Source organism: Dendrobates tinctorius, unplaced genomic scaffold (genome assembly GCF_039654945.1).
Source record: "Dendrobates tinctorius isolate UK_male_01 unplaced genomic scaffold, ASM3965494v1 ptg000084l, whole genome shotgun sequence".
In the NCBI taxonomy this organism is placed as follows: Eukaryota; Metazoa; Chordata; class Amphibia; order Anura; family Dendrobatidae; genus Dendrobates; species Dendrobates tinctorius.
The window spans coordinates 18271550-18298426 of NW_027361752.1; the positions used below are offsets into that span (position 1 = coordinate 18271550).

The 26877-nt window shown below is 41.2% G+C and overlaps 1 protein-coding gene across 4 annotated transcripts in view; it reads left to right on the forward strand.

Annotated features, from left to right (window-relative positions):
• The window catches only part of ROBO1 (roundabout guidance receptor 1), a 1387368-nt gene that overhangs the window by 1352363 nt on the left and 8128 nt on the right, over positions 1–26877 (forward strand). For 3 of the 4 annotated variants that reach the window (XM_073584451.1, XM_073584452.1, XM_073584453.1), the window contains 7 exons: positions 2612–2719; positions 3983–4127; positions 5015–5257; positions 6993–7399; positions 10102–10245; positions 20031–20327; positions 20596–20789. In XM_073584451.1, the coding sequence (XP_073440552.1) occupies positions 2612–2719; positions 3983–4127; positions 5015–5257; positions 6993–7399; positions 10102–10245; positions 20031–20327; positions 20596–20789 (1538 nt within the window). The remainder of the gene's footprint in view (positions 1–2611; positions 2720–3982; positions 4128–5014; positions 5258–6992; positions 7400–10101; positions 10246–20030; positions 20328–20595; positions 20790–26877) is intronic. The other variant, XM_073584454.1, reaches the window with a different exon arrangement.

Below are 26877 nucleotides of genomic sequence, written 5' to 3' on the forward strand. Positions count from 1 at the left end.
GCAATGACAGTGCACTCTTTAGCCGACTCATTACTTCTGATCTCAGTCTGCGATCAGAAGTAATTAATTTGTGTTTCGCAAAAACAAGAAATTTTGCAATTTATTTATTAAAAATCCTCTCAATTCTAAGGACTGTAGGGATTATAATTTCATTGATTACTACTCCTTGCCTTGACTACTGGCCATCTCTACTGTCTAGCAGCAGTGGCTGGTCTCCTAGTTAAGGAGTAAAGTGCTTAAAATGGTTGTCCAGTGCTTTTATATTGATGGCCTATCCTTAGTACAGGTCATCAATATAAGACTGGATCGGTGGGAGTGCGGCACTGTTCCCGTTACCGGCGGTAGATGGATGTGATCAGTTGCAGAGTTGTACAGTTCCATCAGGTGCATAGTGCCCATGGTTGGCCACTCCACGTTCACCCCTATCTAAATGACCAGAATACACTGTAAGCTCCCAATCTGGCCAGATGTCATGTCCAATTCTGCATCTTAGAGAGCACAAATCAGGCCACGGGTGCAATTGTGCCGTAGGTCTGAACTGTCATTGAGCCAGCAATCGGGAAGACGATGGAACTGGACCTTCCTACAGAAGATGTTGAGAAAACCCCCCAACTGAAATTATCAGAAAGTTAAAAGTATAATATATGAATAAGTATACAGTTCTGCTCTCAGACATTATTTTTTACATTATTTTTTAAGACATAAATAATATTTTGTTGATAGAATCCGACTTATTTCCTGATACAGATCACATTATGTTGTTAAAAAGAACATTGAATGAGTCAATAATCCAAAGATCTTGGAGCCTAAACAGCCTTCATCAGCGCTGTGGCACGTACAATAGTGTCGTTTGTTGCTGTAGATTAACCCCCTGTTGCATGTTGCTCTGTTCAATGGCTTGAACATATGCTGGGAAATGAATGGAGGAAAACAGTCTCTGGTAATAATGACACATTAAAAGAGAGCGAAACTCGGTGACCTCCATGTGATGTCATTGTAAATGCCACCCCAAGACCACCTGTGCTGCCCTCATCCTCAATCACCCAGTGTAAACACTAATCTCTCGGGTGTACACTGTATTAATAAGTATAGGATGTAGCATGTCTGGTAATGAATACTTGTTGACAATATACTTATGCCCCATTGTCAGATAACCTTCTCACATCCTTTACTGCGCTACATGAATCGGTAATGAAGGTGCACCATAACGCCTGCTGTCTTCCTTCTGAAGTCGTTGTGCTTAAAGAAAGCCAAGATCTTTAGGAGTTTTCTTTAATCTTCACTTAGAGTAGACTCCAGCTATCTTTATGCTTGCATTAATCATGGCATTCCCAGCAGGAATATACGTCAAAAAAGAAAATATTGGATTAAAGAAAGCTCCGATGACCTAGATTAATACTACAGGTTTTCATATGATTTAGGTGATTTACTGGATCAAAAATGTTTGTCATTCGTTTCCACTAGAGGAGCATAAACTATTAATGCTAGCCTGGTATTTGATATTCATGTAAAAGAAAAAGATTAAAAAAATGTATATAAAAAGTACATGTAGCCTAATATTTTATAGTCAATGGAGTACCATCAGTGGTGGCAGGCTGAGTGGCTGCTATTGGGCTGCTGGCCTGTGAGTAATACTTACTCATGGCTCAATTCTCTCAACATCAGCCCTAGAAGTTGGAAGAATTGATATGGAGCAGGCTCATGTGCTCAGCTCTTTTCATTATGAGGGAGGTTGGCTATTTTACACAGCAGGCAGTCACCATTAATTGCTGCAATTGGAGCTAGCTCTGATCATAGCAGTTTAACCCTTCAGATGTCATAATAAACAGTGAACGAGGCATCTAAATCGGTCAGATAGGAAAATGAGCTCTCTTTCACCCTTGAGTGGCTCCTACGACACAATCTCAAGAACCCAATGAGTTGTTTAATGGAATTCAGACTTTTGCTATGGGATCCCCGGAATTCTATGTATACCGCTGATTACTGTTTGAAGGGGTTGTCCACTACTTGGACAACCCCATCTAAATCTGCATGTTTGCCCTCAGTAAAATAGTTACACTTATATTCACCTCCAGTGTCTGTGCCGTTCCAGCAGTGCTGGTACTTGCTGTCATGGGAATTGCGTCACATTGTTATGTCACATGATCCCTGTGCCAATCAGCGCTAACGTCACTCTTCCCACCTTGGACTAATCAGACATCAAGAGGAAGTCAGAGCTGCATTTGGCTGCTCACTCTCTCTTGATGTCTGATTTGTCTGAAGGCGGGGAGAGTGACACCAGCACTGACTGGTCGCAGTGATGAAGAATGTCATGCAAACCTCGGCTGAGCATGTGTCGACACCGCTGTTACGGCACCAGAGGTGAGTCTACGTGTTATCATTTTACTCTGGGCTGATTGAGATGGGGTTGTCCAAGTAGTGGATAACCCCTTTAATGTAAACTTTGACACACATGCGTTTATTATTAAATCCATGCACATTCTCATGCCATGTTCATCTGTTGAACTATTTTATTAATATTATTGCTGTTGTTGTTATTATTGTTAACATTAGTATGTTTTAGCTTGATTTTAGTGTTTTTTAAATCAATTTTATTTAATTTGTTCTTTAGATTATCGAGCCACAGATACTATGCCAGCCACTATACCTTACAACCAGTCCCATGATCAAAACACTGGTGGATCCTACAACAGTTCAGATCGAGGAAGTAGCACATCAGGTAATTATAGCTGTGGACAATTAATCATATTTGGTAAAAAAAAAAATAAGGAAATGTAAAGAAATACGCATAAATACATACACACACACAGACACAAACATATATACTGTATATATATATATATGTGTGTGTGTATGTATATATATGTGTGTGTGTGTGTATATATATATATATATATATATACACACAGACTGTAAAAAACAATAATTTTGTTTTCACTTTTTAATCTCATGTTCAAATGTAAAGCTTAATAAGGAGTTGTATTTAAATGTTACTCTCTCAATAATATTTATTTTTCAAACCTGGCTAGATCCCAATGGTCTAGATTTTCTGATTAAAGGGAATCTGTCACCTACCATTTTTTGCGCGTGCGCTAAGCATTCATAGCTAGCGCACGCGCAGTATGCTTTGCCCAATTGCGGGCAAAGCCGAAAAGCCAGACTGCACATGCGCCGGTTAACTAAGCCCGGAGCACAGCAAAATAATTCCGGGGCTTAGTTAACCGGCGCATGCGCAGTCCGGCTTTTCGGCTTTGCCCGCAGTTGGGCAAAGCATACTGCGCGTGCGCTAGCTATGAATGCTTAGCGCACGCGCAAAAAGTGGCGTACACCTACTCCAATTCAGCAATAACCTGCGGACGGCTGGCAAGGATGGGGAGGTGGCACACATCGGGAACACCTCCCATCTGACCGGACCGACCTCGTTTTCCTTGCCCGCCAAAGGGTAGGTGACAGATTCCCTTTAAATCTTTCTAGAATTCTTTGAAGTTTTGTAAGTACAACTCATGCACATTGCCTTCGCTGTGTTGGTTAAATCTTCCAATGTTTTCCCAAGTAAAATAATTTAATTTAGCCTAAAACAATTTTTTGACAAGTACAGATGATGTATATTCAGTGACTTAATGCGACAGTGAAACATTAATAGATCATATCAAGATCATATTGTATTTTTGGTTGCAGCAATTAAATGGTAAAAAAAGCGCTTGAGAAAATATGTCCACAGCTCATTTGTTTTAGATGATAATCTATAATGCAATTAATTGCTTGAAGAAGATCACTCTAAATGGTGTTGCTTGTAAATTTCATTTGTGACTTTAATGCGTTTTAGGTATTTATTAGCTATTAACTTAATGGATATATCTTTTAGTAAATGATTACATTTATTATTAGAAAATGTTGCTTCTCTATAAATGGCAAATATATTTGGCAGATATATACCGTAAGTATTATCTTAGTGTATTATGTGGATGTCATTCTATTTCAGGGAGTCAAGGTCATAAAAAGGGAACTCGAGCTCCTAAAGGATCTAAACAGGCTGGCATGAACTGGGCTGATCTGTTACCACCACCTCCAGCTCATCCACCACCGCATGGGGCCAGTGAAGACTATACCTTGTCTGTAGATGACGGGTAAGGCCATCTTCTTACTTAGTTCTATGATTTTTGTGTCTGCAGGACTTTATGGCTGTAGGAGATCAGTATGATTCGGTGCCTTGCTATAAGTACCAGACAGAATCCAGCTCCAGTCGAGAATCATTATTTTGTGATGGACCATTCAGACTCTGGTTTTAAATAGAGATGAGCACAAAGATTTGCAGCACCTACTTCTGACCTCTGGTTTAGTTCAGTGTTGGGGCCAGAATCTCCCGGGTACCTCTTTTACTTGCTAGATTTAACGATGACATGACATTGCGTGAGGGCTAGACAATTGTTCCACAAGGTCATGCCTTCGTGGGTCCTAGGAAGTGACGTAAGCACCCATGAGATGCAGGGCCAAAGGTGCTGGCATCAGAAGTGAAATCTAGCTGTGATAAAGGATCGGAGCAGAGTTTGGAATTGGGTATTGCATAACTTTTTGCTCACCTTTAGTTTTAAGCAATATTCCAGTTTTTGTCAGCCTACAAGCTTTCTTCTTTACGTAGTGGTAAAAGAAGCTCAGATTCTGCTAGAACCACAGCAGAGATTTCATTAGACAATTTACTGTATTTTACACTTGTCTAATGTGTTTTTGTGGCACCCTAGTCACATCTTAAAGGGGTTGTACAGTGCATAAAAATATATTTTAAAAGGGCACAAACTGGTTGAAAATAAAAGAAAAGATAATCACATTCTGATGCATACCCGGTTCCCGCAAGTCTATACTTCCTGGTCCGTTTACGGCCCATCAAAAACTGCAGACAACTCCCACTTATCCAGTTATAGACTGTCAATATGAAAACTCCTATCACGCAATTAATGAATAAGTAGACATGACTCTTTTCTACGTGAACCTTTGTTTTTGCCATTGAAATTGAAAGGTATGACAGAGAACTGCCATGTCCAATGCCACCAACAAGAATGTATCTCCAACAAGATGAGTTAGAAGAAGACGAACGAGGCCCTACACCGCCAATACGAGGAGCTGCTTCTTCTCCAGCCGCTGTGTCTTATAGCCACCAGTCCACAGCTACTCTTACCCCATCACCTCAGGAGGAACTTCAGCCAATGCTTCAAGATTGTCAGGAAGATTTAGTTCTAGCTCAACATCAACTTGAGAGAAGGTAATATCAGAAACATAGATCCACCTATAGCCATAACTCACCTTGAGTATACTAGTATCAGAAATTAAAACTCATATATTAACCGTAAGAGGGACCATATATAACAAGGGAGGACCAAATCATATTATTCGATGTCCTACATGGACAATCCACAAATTATAGGAGGAGGATCTGCAGGATGAACTCACAATGTTCTTCTCTCATTAATAAGTTGAGTTTACAGTTCATTATAACTTTTATGAAATCATGGCACCCGAGGTAGCTATGCAAAAAAAAAATGCTACATCTTCATGTTTTAGATACTCCACATATGTTCCTCATTTACACATGAGCCATAAATACCTGATGTTTTTTGAGAAAAGTATTACTAATCGCTACGACATACAGTAATGGTGAAATTATGGTTTTCAATTTTAAAGACTTTCTGGCACATATCATGTTAAATATTTTTGGCACCAAGTATTATTTTTTTTTACTATAGAATTGTGCACATGTGCACCATCTGTTCTGTTTTTATTCTATTGTAACCTTACTATGAGAATACAAATAGGTAAGTGTAAAAAAGAAAAATAGAAAAATAGAATATTATTAAAATGGACACATCAATATTTTTTTGCCGTTAGGTGGTTTCTATTGCCGTTATGCATTAATTTGTGCTAACACAAGAACAATGCATGTGTGTATGGTAAAATGTTGCTCCCTACATGTTGCTCCTTACATAACTTAAAGGGATTTTGTGGCACAAGATACATTTCTGCCGTGAAAATGACCAACTCATCCTAGTTTTAGATTCTTGTTCCACCTCATGTGGAAGTGTCAAGCCCTATGTAAGTGATGTTTGATACTACTTCCATAATCCATGATTAAGAGCAAAGTTATGTCTGAAATGCATAGGATAATGCTGTAATTGCAGTTTGGATAGTGCCTGGAAGATTTTTAACTTGCCTAACGGGAACCTGTTATGTACCCAAATGATACTAACCTGCAGTTATGGGGTTATTCTGCACGTTACTAGTATTCTAGAGCTACCCGATGCCTTCACTGAAAACCCAGCTACTGGGAGGAAACGAACATTATTCTTCCTGGTAGCCGCTAGCTTTCAGTCATGGAAACTTGCCCAGAGAGGCTTCAGTCAATGATCAGTATACAGTGAGTAGTGGCTTTTAGCACTGCCTGGCACACTGATTGACAGCTGAGCACTAATACACTGCAGTGATGGCTGTCCATCAATGTGCTGGGGCGTGCTTAAAGCCACCACTCACTGCGGCTACCTGGAGGAATAAAGTTTGTTTCCTCCCAGTAGCTGGGTTTTCAGCGCAGGCGTCGGGCAGCTTTAGAATGCTAGTAACCTGCAGATTAACCTCAGACCTGCAGGCTATTAGTATTTTGGGATATGACATATTTTCTTTAAATAAAAATTCTGGAAACATTTTTGTTGTACTGGCTGTAAAATTTGATGCTTTTTCTTGGTCACTCCCTGTGCCTGCAGATTATTCATTGTGTGTAACTCCATTCTATTTCCATCACTAGTAGGTGGTCATCTGACCCCAAGTTTAAGATTTTCATATTTGCTGACACATGTTGACCATGTTCTCATCCACTTCTCTAGATGTTCTATTACACACTGTCAAGATTTACAGGCATTTCTCTTGAGCTTGAAAAATCCATTTAATATTGTCTAATACTACAAAATAAGGGAGAATGGGACATTAAATTCACTTTATTTAATCCACAGACGACATCAATTAAGTCCTCCCCCACCACCGAGACCTATATCGCCGCCTCACACGTATGGATACATTTCTGGACCCATAGTGTCTGATATGGATACAGATGTTCCAGAAGAAGAAGGGGATGAAATGGATATGGAAGTGACAAAGATGCAAAGCCGCAGACTTCTATTACGCGGCTTAGGGCAGACTCCCGCTTCTAGTGTTGGAGACCTAGAAAGTTCTGTCACTGGCTCGATGATCAATGGATGGGGTTCTGCCTCTGAGGAGGACAATGTCTCTAGCGGGAGATCGAGCGTCAGCTCTTCGGACGGCTCTTTTTTCACTGATGCCGATTTTGCACAGGCTGTTGCAGCCGCTGCAGAATATGCAGGACTGAAAGTAGCAAGACACCAAATGCAGGAAGCAGCAGGTGATAAACTTATGTCTACTTTCCTAAAAAACTATTTGTCCTGTTCTTGATGTCTTCTGGTTTTGCACATTTGTCTAAAGTTTTGCACACTTGTTTTTTGCATGTTTAAGTTTTAGGGGGTGATTGAAAAATGTCAAAGTGGAACTTGCGTTTCTATTTTTTATTGTTTCACTGCTTTATTGTTTGGTTTATTTAGTTTACACAATATATTTTATATATGGATTATGATTTTTTTTTTTAAATTCCCCCAAAACATAGTAATGACGACGCTAAACAGTTACATGTAAAATTGCACAAACATTTTAGAATTACCAATCACTACAAACACCAAATTGGCTAAACTGTAGTATTTGTTTTTTTATATGGTTTTACCTTGAAGTAAGAATATTTTATGCTGCTCCACTCAATAAATTTACATAACTTCAAAAGTGACCAATTTACCCAATACATAAAGCTGCACTGCACTTCAAACATATACCTGGCAGCTATGATAGGAAATGTACTTATTAATGTCAAAAACATACATATAAGATTCAGTAAGTGGGAAGCTTTTTATCATCTCAGCTTTTAAGTGTTTACTGTGTATTCAGTCTTATCTGTGCACTTATCCTTATGTTGGCGTTCAGTATTGCCGGTTTCTTAGCCCATTATCGATTTACTTTTACAGTTGCTACCTGACCCGCTAGATCTTCATTATAATGTGTCCCATGTGATATCATTATGATAATGCTGTACTTTTGTATGCACTGTCACATAATTAGATATAAAAGTAAACTTTTCACACTGTACATGGTGGTTTATCTTTAGGCAGTATGTTATGGAGCTGGATGGGTCGAGCAGATAGATATATAGTTTTAAAGGAAAAGTATAAGGTGAAATTTATTGACCAGCATCCCTACTCAGAGTGGACTTAGGAGTCCAGTGGGAGGCCCTAGCCAATGATTGACAGTTTTCTTTGTATTGGCGGGCATGTAGAGATAGCCATCAGCCACTACTGGACTCATACATCCAGATAGATCAGAAATTTCAGCAAGTTAACGGGGTTGTCTGGTGATAAATTACTGATCAGTGGCGGTCTGACCTCATGGACCTGCATTATAAGTAGAACGGGGAATTTTTTTATCTATGACTGGGCCATTTTATCCATGTAACAAGATGGAATGGCAAGATGGAAACGCTCCATTTATTCTTTATTGGAATGTTGGAAAAAGCCTCGGCAACCATGTAATGAATGAATAGAATAGGAGTCGAGCTGCTCCATTCTAACATGGATAGAAGTGCCCCATTCTGCCAAATGGTGTGACTCCCAATAGGCAGACCCCCACTGACAATTACGTTATCACTTATCCTGTACGTAGATGATTACTTGTTGTCACCGGATAACCGCTTTAAGCGCATTGACTGGCAAAGAGTAGAGGCATCAGTGTAGCGGTTGCCCAAAAAGAAGAACCTCGCTGTTGCATTGAAAAATTTAATGATGGTAAGGCCAATTTCATACATCCGTGAAACATGGACCAATCTTGCCTCGGAGGACTCAGTCTGACCACTGGGTCTCCCGACGTTTGATTTTGCTTCTGAAAAACTCATAAATTAGTTGACTTATGTTGGGGGACCCAACGCTTAGGCTGGGTCTTCTGATGTAAGAGCAATATGCGTTTTACAAATGTGAAATTGGCCTTTAACCGATCAGTAATGAGTTACAGTATAAATATACTTACAATAAATCATAATCTGCCCTATTTCCTGGCCACTTGACTTGATAGAGGAAATGAATGTCTTAGAGGGATTCTGTATCAGCCATAATGGAGAGCAGTCATAGAGACTCACTTACATGTACATTTAGGCTTCAGAAAAACTGTGGAATGTACCATGTCCCCAGTGGTAGCATTGCAGGAGAAATAAGGCACTTATTTCCAGATTTTACTAAATGGTTAAACCTAGTTGGCTTAATGATGAGGGAATCTTCCACTGGCGACAACCCAAGGGAATCTCTCAGCAAGTTTAAACCATTTAAAACTTTTGATATGTTCGTATAGGTATCAATGCATTTATTTTTCAATTTGCTGTCCATTGCGTTATTGTGGAAAATCCACAATATTGTTAATATGCAAATGAAGTGTTAGGTGCACTGGGTAGCACCTAACCTAAGTCTGCCTTCCTGGGTCATTTCCATTTTTAGTGTTGCTAGATGATGTCAGGTAGGGCGGGAAAACTTGCTTCTGCTCACAACACTGCTGTCCTTACGCCTGCATTGTAAGGTGCCCTTCCGAGGGCATTGGGCCCAGTGTACTAGTGTGCATGTGCTGGCCATCCATAGCGTAGACCCGCAGGTGCAAGGCAATTTGAAATGTCTCAAAATTTCCTGCTCAGCGCTTGACGTCGGGACGTCGCCGAGGATGTAAATGACCTAACTTTCGTTAGGTGTTTTGTGCTGGACGTAGCATCTAACACCTCATTTGCATAGTCATAACATTGTGAATTTCTCTGGATCAGTTCAATGCACAGCAAATACAAAAGTATGAGTGCATTTATCTTTATGTGATCGACATGGGCAAATAAACAGTTAAGGTAGGTTAAGCTTGCTTATAGATTCCCTTTAATTAACCTTTTATGGAATGCACTACCAATAGCAATTTTAAAGCAGCACATATAGAAATGAATAATAATTATACAGTAGCTATCTGACTGTTCTCATTTGTCAGGCCGAAGACATTTTCACTGCCCCAGACCTACAAGCCCGGTGTCAACGGATAGCAACATGAGCACTGCCGTCATGCAGAGAAGCCGCCCAGCCAAAAAACAGAAACACCAGCAAGGACATCTACGGAAAGATGTCTACACAGATGGTGAGACTCATTTAAATACAACTCAATTAGGTTTTTATTACAGTTCTGTCATTTCAATGCATATGGCATGAATGTAGTCTTTCTCCTTTTTTTTCCAAGTTTCTTGCTTTTTTTTAGATTTAATTTATTTTTAATGTCTTTTAGAACTTTTTATTATGTTAATGAATCATTTTAAGCTGCCATTATATGGCACCACTTTGTAGTATTATTCTCTTGAGACGAAAAAGTCTAATGGTTAATTTTTTTACTTGTAGTGATATGGTAAAAGAAGTGTGATACCTTATTTGTTCTTCTACTAGTAGACACTGTGAAAAACACATAGGGCTGATTCATCAAGACTGGCATAGCGCACGCTCGATCTGCGCCAGTCATCACAGAGTACACGGCGTGTAATTCATTAAGAGGCCCACTGAATTTGGGTACTCTTTTAAGTGGCGTGCGCTCCACCGAAAATGCTACTCTGGTCGGGTACTGGAATACCATTACAAGCGTAGAAAATGCCGGAACACTTGTTGAATTTAATGAGGAGAGTCCCTGTCCCACCCCACCCTCCATTTACGTGAAGCTGATCCAAAGTGGCTTGAAGACGTCGAAAAATTTTCTTGCAACTCTTTGTTGCGCAAAAATGTTACAACTTGTCTAAGCTTTTACACCACTCTTGTGGTATAAAAGCTGTGATAAATCCACCCCCATAGAGTTTCTCAACACATACATTGTGGTTTTTTTTAGGAATAATGTTAACTTTCAATATTTCCACAAAATAAGTAGAGAAATCTACAAAACTACAAAATTCCTCCTTTGAATTTCCCCAGTGTAGATCAGGACATTAATGTGGTGTTTAGCATTAATACTTATCCAGATCTGTGAGGGATGGAGCACTAGGAACTAGAGATGAGCATAAAGATACACATTGCCCTGCTCCAAGATTCTCTTCTGTGGCAGCCTGACCAGTACGTGGCAAACTTCCTCGGCTGCTACTCGAATAACTACATCTTAGCCACCTTTTGGGATTCTTAGATCTCCATAGAGTCATCATGTCGTGGAACAATGTACCGTTTGTAATGACATGATAAATACCTTGTGACTTGGCCTCGCAGAACATTATGTTGTTATGGGAGCCGAGTAACCGCAAAAGGCCACCAGGATGCCGGCATTCAAACACAGGTGGGGAGGATTGCGCTGATCACCAAAATGGATGCTGTACCAGGGTTGTGAGAATCTTTTTGCTCATCTCTACTAGAAACCCCACTGACCGATATTAGCGTGGTCCTAATTTCCTTATTACTTTTCACACCCATATTAATGAGGAACTTGTATGAAGTGACCATCAACCATTTGTGTTGCCAATTCATATAAGTCTTAGATTTGAGGGAATCTCCAAACAAGCACACTTTTGTATTGGATTGGGTAATTGCAGATGGACAATATTTTTGGGAGAGCCCTCTTGTTGTTGAGATACATAGGAAAGCACAATTAACTATTAAAAAAATTGCAAATCTGCACTTCTCCATAGTGTAATGTTGCCCCAAGTGCTATCTGATAAAACACTGGATAGCACTAAGCCTTGTTATACGTTTGTTTGAGTGAGCCCTTACTCTTGCATAAATCTTTTTCTGAGCTCCAAGAAACTGATTTATAACCACAGATCACACCAATGTTGAATATGCAGGAAAGAAAGAGCTTGTAAAAGCCTAAGTGTGCAAACATTTTTAATAAAACCCAAATTGTAAACATTATTTTTAGAAACAAACACATGTATTTATGTATTTGGACAACCCCTTTAAAGAGAAATCCAGGAACCAGAGCAGCAGACACCCTAGTATTGGTAACTCTATTAGTACAGAAAAATCACAACATTTCAGCTGTGTAGGACCTTTATCAATCCATAAAAAGAGAGATATGACTTGATAAAGGTCCTGCACGGCCGAAAAGTTGCAATTTTCCTGTACTAATAAAGTTACCAAAAAGAGGACATCTTTTTCCCTGGTTCTTAGATTTTTCTGTATTGCTACAAGCTTGTGAAGAGTTGCATCAAATTTGCATGGACTACAGAAGTGCTGCCCGAGACTCATCTATTGCAAGTAACCAGTTTAAAGGGGTTATCCAGTACTAAATTATTTTTTACCATAACTCAAAAAACTAACAGGCAGGTAGTTAGCAACTATTTGCCTTATCTATCTGGTGCTATCTCAGAGTAGTCAGTGATCGCACCTTCTGCGGCTTCCGTTCCACGTTGACAGAGCAATGGCTTCTCTTCCACTCTGCTCTGTCAATGGGGCGTAACTGTCGACGTCATACTGATTGACAGCTGTCTACCCCCGGTCAGGCCCTGTCATCAGAGCAGAGTGGAAGAGAAGCCGCTGCTCTGGCAACATGACATCAGCAGTAAAGATCTCCACTGAGCCAGAACAGACAGGTATTTAGCAATTACCTGTCTGTTAGTTCTTAGACCCACAGTAAAAACTTAATATAGGCCTGGATAACCCGTTTAGACTCACATGTTATATAGCTCCTAGTAGCTAAGCGAAGCATAATACATGATATTACAATGCAATTTCCATATTTCTGCTTTCTGCCCTACCTGCGCAAGTTCTCGTATCCTTAAAAGTGACCATATGTTAGTAATAATGCAAGGCAATGTGATCATTTTAATTGCAAATATCAAGATACCAGAGTTCAGAAGGAAACCGAGAAGTAATATTTCACAAGAAAGGGGACAAGATTCCTATTGGTGTAGCATTATTACTGCTATTCTATCTCTACAAATGTCATTGTTTTAGGCTTCAGTAAAAGGTAGAAGCCATTAGGCAATCTTATTTTTTCTATTATTCACACCGTTCAAGATATTCTCTAGAAAACTGCACAATATTATGAGAATTGTCTGTAGATTATGCTTATATCTATCCCAGTGCAATTAGTCTATTATTTAGTAAAGACTCTAGCTTCTAAATGCATATATTATATAAAATCTATCTATAGATCACATAATGATGAATTATTTTAATTTTGCTAATGATGGACGGCTGCTGTGAGCCACAATATTTTCAGAAGGGCTCTTATTGGCAATCAATGCACTTTAGTTGCTGACACTAAATATCACTTCTATTGATTCAGAGATCTAAAAGCAATTATTTGGAAATATTCCATTTGCTAAGCTGGAGCAAATATATATCCCCTGAAACATGTTCTTAAACTTAAAAGGGTATTTTCAAGTTTATAAAATATCTCTGATCACTGAGACCCCCATCAATCCAGAGAACTAGGGCTCTGGAGAGGATTGAGTGAATGGAGTGGTGGTTCATCATGACGCACACTGCTTTTCATTTATTCTTAATGGGACCCTGTGAATAACTGAGAGCTGATCTTGGCTACTCTTTGGCACTCTCATAAGAATCAATAAAGTGGTAGCACACATGATAAAACACCACTCCACTCACACAGGGCTCTCGAGAGCCCTGGTTTCCTGCATAGATGGAAGTCGCAGCTTTCAGGAATAACTTCCAAACATCAGAATACCTCTTTCACTCTTTGGGACAATGGCAATTCCTTCTATGCTCAGGATGTACAGCTCATATAATCAAGATATTTTCAGGTTAACTTTAGCCAGTCGGTATCTGGGAGATCCACAGCTCAGTGGTCACAGTGGAGCTATCAGTGGAGATCACATAACCTAAACATCCATTCTCCACCACCTCAATGCCTTGGTCCCACTTCTAGCGATGCCGGGGACCAAGAAACCTTTTTACAAATAATTTGATTTCGTGGAAGTTTCAGGCAGTTTCAGCAAGGCCTGAGAGATTTGCAGATTCCTTGGGGAATTTTGAAGGTCTACCCCCTTTTTTTGGGAGCCCCCCAGATGTCCTGGAAGAATCACCAAGTATTTGCTGTAATAAAAGCTTGAATGTGCTAATATAGAATATGTAACAGAAGTACGGCACTCCTTTTATTGACTGGTGCTCAAGTAGGGTCCCATCCAATGTAATAACAATATAGAAGTTCTTCGCGCTTGTAGCAAATTATTGTGTTTTATTTACATGTGTAATCCGCATTTCAATGCATAACTTTTCGGTCAGATTCTTGATCTTCATTAGATACACAGATTACTTTTAGACAACAAGGGTGAAGAGAATGAAACCATGCGCTCTGAGATTCAAGTGTTACGACTGGAGAAAAGCAATCCGTGCATCTGGTGAAGGTCAAGGATTTGACCGAAAGGTTATGCATTGGATTGTGGATTACACGTGTAATAAAACACATTCATTTTCAGCTTTCTAAGACTGCCAAGATCTATATTATTCTAATATAGAATGTGGCCTGATTTGTTTTCATGACATTTAGCTTTTATTAACAGGACAGGTTCCATTAAATCAGGTTATCTTTAAGAAGCCTTGTTAAGGCTTTTACATATACGGGACAACTCGGAGTCTGTGGTACTTCTTTAAAAGACTGTAATCTCAAATCCACTGCAGAAACCTACCAAAATCTCCCAGAAATCAACAATTCTAAGATGCATTTTGTGCCTTGTCATCTCAGGCTGACATGTAGAGGTGGCAGAGAATGGGCAATGCAACGGGAGTGGAGAGATGTAATCTTCAAAAGGGGGCTTGTCTATGACCAAACACTTCATGTGCTTCAAAACTTCTGATTGCCTGGACGCTAGACAGCTAAAGATGGGCAGGCATGCTTTTACATTCACTAAATCACAACCCAACAAACCAGTGTAATGTTTGATGATCCGGTGAGCTTTATGTCACATGCTAATGAGGATATGTAGCAAACCCACTTTTGGCCATTGTAAAAGTACCTAAAAAAGTAGAAGTCACATTAAAGAAACCTCTGGGTCAAAAATGCCCTACTGTTTGTGTCTACATCTCCTGGTTTATATCTATATTTGTCCATGGTTACAGACTATTAACAAACGCAGTTGACTTATGCTCTTTCATCTTTCCCGTCTTTTTCTCTCTAGAATATCAAGTAGACGGAGCGTAGAGAGTGCAGTCATACATGACAGAGGACGAGACTACACCTTGTTTTTAGTCTGTTACTAATAAACTGAGGTTTACCTTGACTGTCTCAGACACTAATGCCCCTCTACCATGTGCCATATATAAAACTGGCAAGGAAACACTGGAAAACAATAGCATAATATAGGGTCTTATCCAGTATGTAGTAATAGAGATAGGAGTCCAGGAATGTGCTCTCCTGGTGTGGTTGTGTTACCACAACACTATATGAGCTCAGAAAAACAGCTGCTGCAAATGCAAGGATGGAAATCCAGTGGAAAAATGGAGAGATGGATCTTTGCTGTGCTGCCATGGACACCAGCGGGAAATACCGGTGTACAGGAGGAAATATCCAGGAGGCATTATAGATGAACAACTGTTTGTATTGTCAACGCGTTTCGAAGTTCACATACCTCCAGGCTCACCATGAGACCACCTCTCCCCCCAAGTCTGGCAGACTTTTCCCTTAGGCTGTTGGCCTGGAGGGGAGATGGTCTCAGAGTACAGCAATGATTTGGTTCCCCATTTTTCTACTGAATATTTAAAACTGGTATCTTCATATGTGAAGTAGGGGTCTAGGCACCAGTGCTAGGCTATTTCATTTATATAAATGCCACTGCGATCTTATGTTATTTCCTGTTGTGGTATACTTTAATCTTCCATTACAATCCCAAACAATGAGGGTGAGATCAGACAATTTGGCAGGCTTGCAACAACAAAACTTCCCTTTGCAGAGGTCAATCACCGCACAAGTTTGTTTAAAAACTGTGCTGCAATTAGGCACTATGAGAGGACAAAGCTTCTCCCATGTGGTCAACTGCTTTGTCCGATCTAACCCTTATGAGATCATGAATTCAGATGATGCACACATGTTTTTTGCAATTATATTATATAAATCTTTTAATTATTTGTACCTGTTTATTGAAGCATTTTTTTCTACCAAATTAATTTGCTGATCTACAGCTGCAGTACAATCCCTCGGATGCAATATATAAAGTCAAACAGATGAAATGGCACATTTGAATAGAAATAGTTTTGCACATGACATTTCAAAAAAATGCTGAAAAATGCCACGAGTTTATTGAAAAGTGTATTACTAGAGATAATCTGCTTACTGTAGCCTACTGCTCTGCAATTTGGTGGATCAAATGCAGCCCTGTCTAGTTACACTTAGCTCTGCCTTTTCATCTCTGCTGCATCTGTATAATAAAGATCCCTTTATTTATGGTCTGATCCGGCATCTATAATTCAAGATCCCTTTATTTATGGTCCTATCTGCAATGTATTATTCAGGATCGCTTTATTTATGGTCCGACCTGGCATGTATCATTCAGGAACAATTAATTTATGGTCTGATCTGGCATGTATATATAGTTCAGGATCCTTTTATTTATGGTCCAATCTGGCATGTACATTTCAGGATCCATGTATTCATGTTCAGTTCCGGCATGTATAAATCAGGATCCATTTATTCATGGCGCTATCCGGCGTGTATAATTCAGGATCCCTTTATTTATGGTCCGAATCAGAATGTATATTTCAGGTTCCATTTATTCATGTTTGGATCCAGCATGTATAGTTCGGGATCCTTTTATTTATGGTCTGACACTGCATTTATATTTCAGGATCCATTGATTCATGGTCCGATCCAGGGTGTATAATTCAGGATCCCTTTATTTGTGGTCCAATATGGCATGCATAATTCAGGATCCATTTATTTATGGTCCGATCCATCATGTATAATTGAGGTCAACATTTCCATTGACCAAATAATATCCAAACTCAAATCTAAAGTGTTGTTTCAAGCAAATTTTGTGCAAATAAACTTGTAGCCCCTAATCGTTTCTCTTCATGCCTTCACACACAATATCGACCTTGGCTGAAAAGGTAATTCTTGTATTCCCAAGAGGGCATTGGAGGAAATGCAAACAGTAGGCTAATGTTTGAAGAAGAAATCCCTTAATGAGAACGCCTCAGGTGGCACACCTAGTTTTTATTAAACCTCTACACTTCTGCCTCTTCTCCCCTTTGAAATAAGAGCAATGAGGCAGCTCTCCTGGAAATTTATGTTCGGTACGTTTTCCTATTTTTTGTCATCTTGTCAGCCTTAGTAAATTTGCTGAAGGGGAAGCGCCGTCTCCTGCATCTCGCCTCGCCGCTTGCCTCTTAGCAACAACAATCTGATTAGGAATTTCATTACCAGTCAGCAATTTTTCAAAGAGGGGCATCATTTTCCATTATCATATGAAAGCTTAATATTATAGATCCTTATCAATGGCTACACAAGCAGTTTTTATGTTTTTTTTTTCTTTTTACTGTCTGTAAGTCTTAGGCACTTGATGGACAAAAAAAAATAAAAATGACAAAGTGCCCAGCATGAGGAGCGCTCATTACTTGTAATTTTGGAATGAATAGTTGACCGGTATTATCAGTACTTTACCTGGAATATATGTTCAGAGGTCTATATCTGAGATTAGACTACATTTAACAGAGACGTGACTGTATACTTTGACCATGTGGCTCCTCATCGGGTTGCGACTATAAGTAGGGCTACGATGTTGGAGATTTTACTGGTATCCCAAGGACATTACAAGAGGAAGGCTTAGTAAGATTAGCTCAGCTAAGGAAAAAGTATATGTTTAAATATAAGAAAAAAAATTAAGCACATTTTTTGATTGATATTAATAGAAATTAAATTTGGAGTCACCTTAAAATTGCACAGCAAAACTTATATTTGTATAGGGTATATACACATACAGTATATGTACAGTGTGTGTATGTATAAATGTTACTTTTTCTGTTTCTATCAGTGTAAACTTACTCACCTGCACATATAAAACAATTAAAAAAATAGTATATTTGTATCAAAAAATCAAAAGTAAAAAGAATCCATCATGATGTATGCAGCATTAAAGCAGTAAATTTGGTAAATGCGAACAGTATAAATTTGGTCTTATTCAGCATATTGCTAAAAGAGACTCCTGTTCCCTTCTAATGTCAGCGTTTCAATTAGTAGCCCAGTAATGTAGGTATAAATAGCAAATTTATGTCAAATTAGAAGCTGCTGTCGAGAGCTTATTTAGCTTTTATTCACACTAATGATCATTTGAATATTATAGGCTCGGTTATTGCAGTGCAGTGAAAATGAGCTACTCTGCTTTTTTTTTTGTTTTTTTTAATGTTTTGTGGTTTATGTCAGTATAAGTTTAGGTACTATCGATTGAAAAATATTAGAAAGTTTTTACCTATATTGACTCATCACATTCTTGTGATATTCAGGCATTCCAAAGAGTGCACCCAGGAAGAGCGTGCACGGCAAGGGCAAGAGAAATCGTTTTTGGCTAAACAAATGTTTTACCGAATGCAATCTAAATTGATCTTTAGAGCATGGATTTTTGACTTTAACATTGCAACTGATCTGGAGTCAATGGCTTTAAAGGGATTCTGACAGGTCTAGTAAACAACCGGAGAAATATATATTATGGGCGGCGTCCAATTAGGTAGAAACCAACATAGAAAAAAACTAAACTATAGCCTTTATTAAATTACACCTAAGACACAAAAAATGGAAACACTCTCAAAAATTGTAAAAAGAGAGTCAAAGTCTTTTTACAGTACTTTTTTTTTAATATTGCAAGTTTCCTTTTGACTAGTTGATAGAGTGTTGGTTTCTCCAAACTATTTGTCTCACTCAGCAAGTTATAACGCCCCTATGGGCGTGATAACATGATTTGCAAGAGCCGTCGTGATCGCTAACTTTCTGTGAATCTCACAAATGAACATGACTTTCTTGCCCACACGTCATTGCACCTCTGAAGACGGGTGTACAGTGCTCAGCTTCAGAGTCACACTGCGAATGTCCAGAAGCGAAGAAGATCTGTTACGGCGGCTGATCTTTGGCTCCTCAGTGGATGTCAGATCTTCTTCGCTCCTGGACATGCGCTATGCACCTCTGTAGCTCGGAAACATACTCCCAGCATCAGAAGAGCAATGACATGTAGGCCAGAAAGTTATGAACATGCGCAGGATTCACTCAAAGCTGGCGATGATGCCTCTTTTGAAAATCATGTTATCATGCCCTCAGAGGTGTGATAACATGCTGAGTGGGATGACTAGTCTGGAGAAACAAACGACCTATCTACTAGTCAATAGGAAATTTGGATATTAAAACAAATTGTGAAATACTTTTTTAAACATCTGTTTATGTGTCAAGCAGTATTAGGGCTTGTTAAAAAGGGTATTTAGAAAGGAATATTCAAAGACTGGTGGGTTAGAGGGCATGGAGGGACTGTCAGGTGCCCTCTAAAGGAATCCTGTCACCTGACTCATGCTGCCCAAACCACAGGGATCTTGAATCCAAGGCTGGCTGCACAATACCGCAAGGATAATGCAACCATTGCAAGAGCTAAGACTAATTGGGTATTGCTCCCACATAATTTCTTTCAGCACTGCTAGAGGTGATTGACAGGTGTATCTGAGAGTCTTGCCATTCACCCGCAGCCATGCTGGGAAAAGACAGCCGTGGTTGGAGTTGAGCTAGTGTTTTTTCCGGCTATAGTCGTAGTCAGATCTTTAAAGTATTTCCTCTTAGAAATGCCAGGGAGTTTCATGGAAAAATATATCTGACTGTATTGTGCAGTTAGGCTCTGATTCCTGCTCCCTGTTGTTTGGGCAGCATTAATCAGGTGACAATTTCCCTTTAAATCAGAAAAAATAATAGAATTACAACTAATAAAATTTGTCGCTTACTAAATCTTAAGTATTCCAATTATTTTTCTGCAGATTTACCGCCTCCACCATTGCCACCTCCAGCAATCAAATCCCCAACTGGACCATCCAAAGCACAACTAGACATGCGTTCTGGCATGCCGCAAAAGTATACAACTGCCGAGCAAAGATTAGATAGACTAGCAGAGAGAAGAGGGGTCAACTACAGAGGAAGAGATGGAGCTGACAGCAGACAGCATGCAGAGGTCAGGACAAATTCAGGAGAGAGGAGGGAATCTCTGGATCAATTAGACGGGAAGATGAAAAGAGTGAAACAAGTAAAAAGAGATGGGACGCCAACAAAAACTCAAGGTACTGTATTCAGTGTATTTTGTATTTACCCGTTTATTCTTTGGAGTTATCTACTGCTAATATAGCGTGGTGTGGTGGTGTTGGTGGTAGGTTGGTGGTAGTTGGGGTGGGCTGGGTGGGGTGAGATATTTTTAAAAGATACTGTTCAGAGCAACTAATCAGGTTGACTTGCTGTAATCTAGTTGTGAGAGGAGCAGCTTACAATTGTATTGTCCTTATTTGTACAATGTTCTCAATCTTGACATTTCTTTTGAATGTTTTTGTGCAGAGGACATCTTACCATATTGTAAGCCAACATTCCCTATATCAAATACGCCTCGAGATCCCAGCTCCTCCAGTTCGATGTCTTCAAGGGGATCTGGTGGAAGACGGAGAACAGATCAAGCAGCAGGTCGTAGGAATGCAGCAGAGATGCAGTTGCTAGGAACATATGAAAGGACCTTTGATGAAGATGAAATTGAGGTAGATAGAAATGTATTGTAAACTTTAATTTGCACTATGAAATCTCATTTACTGCTGTTTCCTTGTCAAAATAAATATTTCTTTCAAGTAGAGTTTTAGTTACTCCATAAAAAAGAAAATTTAAAATATAAAAAACGTACATATTAGAATTCCCAAAAGTAATTTTCCTTACTTTTATGAGTTCCAAATGTTTTGTTTCTGAGTTATTAAAAAAAAATGTGAAATTTGATCCAAGAAGACACTGGCTTCTTGCTAATGATATACATCAAGCTCTTCATTATTTAATTATATAGAAGTTAAAGATGTTGTCCATTGTCTTGTTTTTTAACAAACTGAGTAAAGATGAGCAGATCAGGAAAAATTCTAATTCATCACTTTGCACGGATTATCCCGAGAAATTCAAACTACTGAAAAGGGATTCTCTGTGAATTGAATGTCATTTATTATGTTCTGGGGACTGCAAAGACTCAAGAGCATAATAAATGTTAAGATGTTAAAAATACTTATACTCATTGCTCATTTTTCCAGCCTCTCCACTCTTTACTATCGCCCATTTACCCCTCATCATGGTTTCTGATGACCTCTGAAATACTGGGCCTCTCACGCTAGGCCCGGCTCTAATGAGGCCGTAGAGGGTTCTGTGTAAGTGCATGAAAACCAGATGGGTGACTGTTAGAGTTGAGCGAAACGGGTCGAAAAATTTCAAAAGTCGCCGACTTTTGGCAAAGTTGGGTTTCATGAAACGAAACCCAACCCTAGGATGAGGTCGGCCACGAGGTCGGCGACTTACGCGCCAAAGTCGCGTTTCAAAAGTTTGTTTTGCGCTTTTTCAGCCAATCAGGATCCACGGACACTGTGGGCAACGTGATGACATAGGCAGGGGTCACCACCATCTTTCAGAAGGGCATGCAAGTGATTGGCTTGCTTTGGTGGGCGTCACAGGGGTTATAAAAGGGCGTGCACGCCGACCGCCATCTTACTTCTGCCGATCTTAGCATAGGGAGAGGTTGCTGCTGCTGATTCTGTAGGGAGAGCGTTAGGCAGGGAAGAAGAAAAAAAAACTGCTTCTGCTGCTAGCGATTTTGCCTGTACAACACACCAGTCACTGTGTGTGCAGTGCAAGGGGAGGCTATATTGTGGTGGATCAGCGGTGTTGGTTGTTAGGCTGCCTTCTAAGGCTTCCTGACAGCTGCATTGCTGTTTACCCACTGCTCTGCAAACTGCTTTTTTAAAAGCAATCCCAATTTTTTTTTTTGCCCTGCTGAGGTACTGAGCGTGCATTTTTTCACACCATACAGCGGTGTACGCTCCTCACACAGTACCGTGTAACGGCTGTTATCACAGCCACAGTGAAGCTATCTGTGTGTCACTCTGTGAGAATAAGTCGAGGACATGTTCCGTTCTTACAGACCTGCACCTACTAGTTTTGTCTAGCTTTCAAACAGTTAAATATATTTGCTGTTTGATCACATTCAAAACTATAGAGAGACAGCGTGTGTCAGTCCATATACTTAAAAAACACGGAGCTTGACAATTTTACGTACACCGGACACCCGTGTACGTGCACGCTCCTCTCAGTACCGTGTAACGGCTGTTATCACGGCCACAGTGAAGCTATCTGTGTGTCACTCTGTGAGAATAAGTCGTGGACATGTTCCCTTCTTACAGACCTGCACCTACTAGTTTTGTCTAGCTTTCAAACAGTTAAATATATTTGCTGTTTGATCACATTCAAAACTATAGAGAGACAGCGTGTGTCAGTCTGTATACTTAAAAAACACGGCGCTTGACAATTTTACGTACACCGGACAGCCGTGTACGTGCACGCTCCTCTCAGTACCGTGTAACGGCTGTTATCACGGCCGCAGTGAAGCTATCTGTGTGTCACTGTGGAAGGATAAGTGGAGGACTTGTTCCGTTCTTACAGACCTACACTCAAGGGAGATTCCTATTCTGCCCAATTCTACATACACCTTGTAGTTTGTGATACACTAGCCAATTTCTGCCTGTGACATAGCGCTCTGATATTCAGTGGGCCTCACACAATCCAAAAGTGTCCACTAGTGTGTGCAGAAATTCAAAATCTCCCTTATCCTGTAGTCACTTTTTTCACACCTGTGCCATCGAGCCTGTGACATAGCGCTCTGATATTCAGTGGGCCTCACACAATCCATAAGTGTCCAGTGTCCACAAGTGTGTGCAGAAATTCAAAATCTCTGTGATCCTGTAGTCACTTTTTTCACACCTGTGCCATCGAGCCTGTGACATAGCGCTCTGATATTCAGTGGGCCTCACACAATCCAAAAGTGTCCAGTGTCCACTAGTGTGTGCAGAAATTCAAAATCTCTGTGATCCTGTAGTCACTTTTTTCACACCTGTGCCATCGAGCCTGTGACATAGCGCTCTGATATTCAGTGGGCCTCACACAATCCAGAAGTGTCCAGTGTCCACTAGTGTGTGCAGAAATTCAAAATCTCTGTGATCCTGTAGTCACTTTTTTCACACCTGTGCCATCGAGCCTGTGACATAGCGCTCTGATATTCAGTGGGCCTCACACAATCCAAAAGTGTCCAGTGTCTACTAGTGTGTGCAGAAATTCAAAATCTCCCTTATCCTGTAGTCACTTTTTTCACACCTGTGCCATCGAGCCTGTGACATAGCGCTCTGATATTCAGTGGGCCTCACACAATCCATAAGTGTCCAGTGTCCACAAATGTGTGCAGAAATTCAAAATCTCCCCTGTCCTATAGACACCTTGTACCTTGTTTTACATTACTATATAGTTTGTTGGATTTTGTCTACATTTCTACAAAAAATGAGGAAGGCTGGTGGAAGAGGCCGTGGAATTGGGCGGGGGTTGGCAGCTGGTAATGATGGTGTTGGTGGTGGATCTGATGGTACTGGCAAGAGCAAAATAGGACCGAATGCAGGAGGTGTTGAGCCTGCGTCATCGTCTGGCTCCATAAGGCTTCGAAGGCTTAGTTTTCTAGGAGTTGGCAAACCGCTTTTAAAGCCAAAGCATCAGGAAAAAGTTTTGTCTTACATTGCTTACTCAGCCTCCAGCTCTATCGCCTCCTCTTCTGAAGTTGTAAAAAGTAAAAGCACTGAGTCGTCATTGGAGGCTCATGTTCATGAACCACACCTTTCCTTGTGTCCTTCACCCCAACCAAGATTGAAGGATGACGCAGGCCATACTACTGATTACTCCATGGAGCTGTTTTCACATACCATGCCTGGATTATCAAGTGAAATGGTGAATTACCCAGGCCAAGATGAATCTGACATGGAGTCCACTGATGCACAGCCGCTGATAGATGATTCTGCTGGTACAGTCACTCAGAGCACTACATTGTCCTCGCAGTGTACAGAGCCAGATTCTGACCCTGATGAGACTCAGGTGCCCCTTCCCGCACACTATACCACCATACACGGTGACACAGAGGAAGGTGCACATGACATTGAAGAGGAGGTGATGGATGACCCAGTTGTTGACCCAGATTGGCATCCATTGGGGGAAGAGGGTGCTGCTTCCAATAGCTCAGATGAGGAGCATCCACAGCAGACATCGACATCGCAACAGCTGTTATCTGTCAGGCCCGGAGCACTCCAAAGACAGGTTCCAAAAATCAAAAGAGTTGCTGGACAGCTTGTCCAGAGGGTCAAAACATCACAGCGTGCTAGGCCGCAAAATGTCTGCCAAAGTAGGAAGAGTGCAGTGTGGCACTTTTTTGAACAAAATCCTCATGATCAGGCCAAGGTTATCTGTAAGAAGTGCGCAAAGACCTTTAGCCGAGGGAAAAATCTGAAAAATTTGAATACCAGTTGCATGCTTAGACATTTAACCACCATGCACTTGCAAGCGTGGACACAACACCAAACCTCAAGTGCCACATGTGCAACTGATCACAACGAAGGTAGTCAGCAACGCTACATTGTTTCCCCCACTGTAAGCCCACCGGTTAGCACAGCAGCAAATGTTGAGGTGTCGTTGCAAGGCCACAGCAGTCAGGGAATCCCACTGTTATATCAACGAAATACTGAATCTAGGCCATCAGAAAGAACACCAACTCCACCACCATCATCAACCCTCTCTCAGTCCGCCCTGTCCACCGCTACTTCCACCATATGCAGCTCTCAAGTCCAGCTCACCCTCCCAGACACTATGAGTAGGTCAAGAAAGTACTCAGTCTCTCATCCGCGTACACTGGGTTTGAACGCCCACATTGCCAAACTAATCTCGTTTGAGATGATGCCCTATCGGTTGGTGGAAAGCGCAGCTTTCCACGAACTCATGGCCTATGCAGTACCACGCTATGACCTATCCAGTCGCCACTTCTTCTCTCGCAAAGCCATCCCAGCCCTCCACCATCATGTAAAAGACCGCATTGTCCATGCACTCAAGCAGTCAGTGAGTGGAAAGGTGCACCTCACAACTGATGCATGGTCCAGTCGGCATGGCCAGGGCCGTTACGTGTCCATCACTGTGCACTGGGTTAATGTGGTGGATGCAGGGTCCACAGGGGACAGCGGTGGTGGGACAGTGCTGCCTAGCCCACGGTATAGGAAACAGTTGGCTGTAGGCGTTCGACCCTCCTCCTCCTCCTCCAGAAGCGAAAGCTCGTCCACAGAGCGCAGTCGTACGAGCACTCCATCTGCAGCTGCCACTGTTGCACACGAGGTGTCCCCCTATCGAGCAGCTAGTGGAAAGCGTCAGCAGGCTGTGTTGCAGATGATGTGTTTGGGCGACAGACACACCGCCGAGGTGCTGGCTGAGTACTTGAAGCGACAAACTGAGTCATGGCTGGGCAGTGTACATCTTGAGGCAGGCAAGGTAGTTAGTGATAACGGCCGTAATTTTGTGGCAGCCATAGCCCTTTCAAAACTCAGCCACATACCTTGCTTGGCTCACACCTTGAACCTGGTGGTGCAGTGCTTCCTCAAAAATTTTCCGGAGTTAACAGCCCTGCTCCAGAAAATGCGAAGACTGTGCGCGCACATCCGCCGGTCGTCTGTACACTCCGTTCGTATGCAGAAGCTGCAGCGATTGCTCCACCTTCCCAACCACCGCCTCATTATCGACATTGCAACAAGGTGGAGCTCCACCCTGCACATGGTGGAGCGGCTGTGCGAGCAGAGGCAGGCCATAATGCATTTGTGGGAGGATACAGGGCCAGGCACTTTGAGAGCAGACATGGAGTTGACAGGTGTGCAGTGGTCGAAGCTGAAAGACCTCTGTAAAGTCCTTCAGTGTTTTGAGGAATGCACATGGCTGGTAAGCGCAGACGACGCCATCCTAAGCATGAGCATCCCACTTATGCGTCTGCTCATGCAAACTTTGACGCACCTTAAGGAGCAGGCGTCTGCAGCCAATGTTGATGAGGAGGAAGAGGAGGAGGGAATCCTTGATGACATTCAGCCATTGTCTGCTAAGGGACCTCTCCTGGACGAGGTGGAGGAAGAAGAGGAGGAGGAGGATGATGATGGGGATGATTACTTAGGGGAGGAGGATGCATCTCGTGGGGCAAGTGAAAATGTTGGCGTGGCAAGGTCTGGTACAGGGTTTGTGCGTGACTGGAGGGATGTGGATTTGCCAGAAAGTGCTCCTCCAACCAGCACTCGCAGTGCATCATTGACACCGGGAACATTGGCCCACATGTCAGATTATGCCTTGCAGATCCTAAAAAGGGACCCCCGCATTGCCAAAATGATGAACGATGACGACTACTGGTTGGCCAGCATCCTGGATCCACGCTATAAAGGCAAATTACAAAACATCATGCCACAGGAGAACCTTGACCTAATATTGGCTAATAAACAAGCAACTCTGGTAAATCGGTTGCTTGAGGCATTCCCAGCACACAGCAGCGGTGATGGTTCTCACACGAGCCGTACGGGCCGGGGGCAGCTTGGCAGAGGTGTTCATGGTGCACACAGCAGAAGTGGCGTTGGAGACAGGGGTTTCATGACAATGTTGTGGACTGATTTTTCAAGTACCTCTCACACAACTGGTAATACTGCATCGATGGAAAGTGACAGGAGACAGCAGTTGTCAACTATGGTTACAAACTACTTTTCCTCCCATATCAAT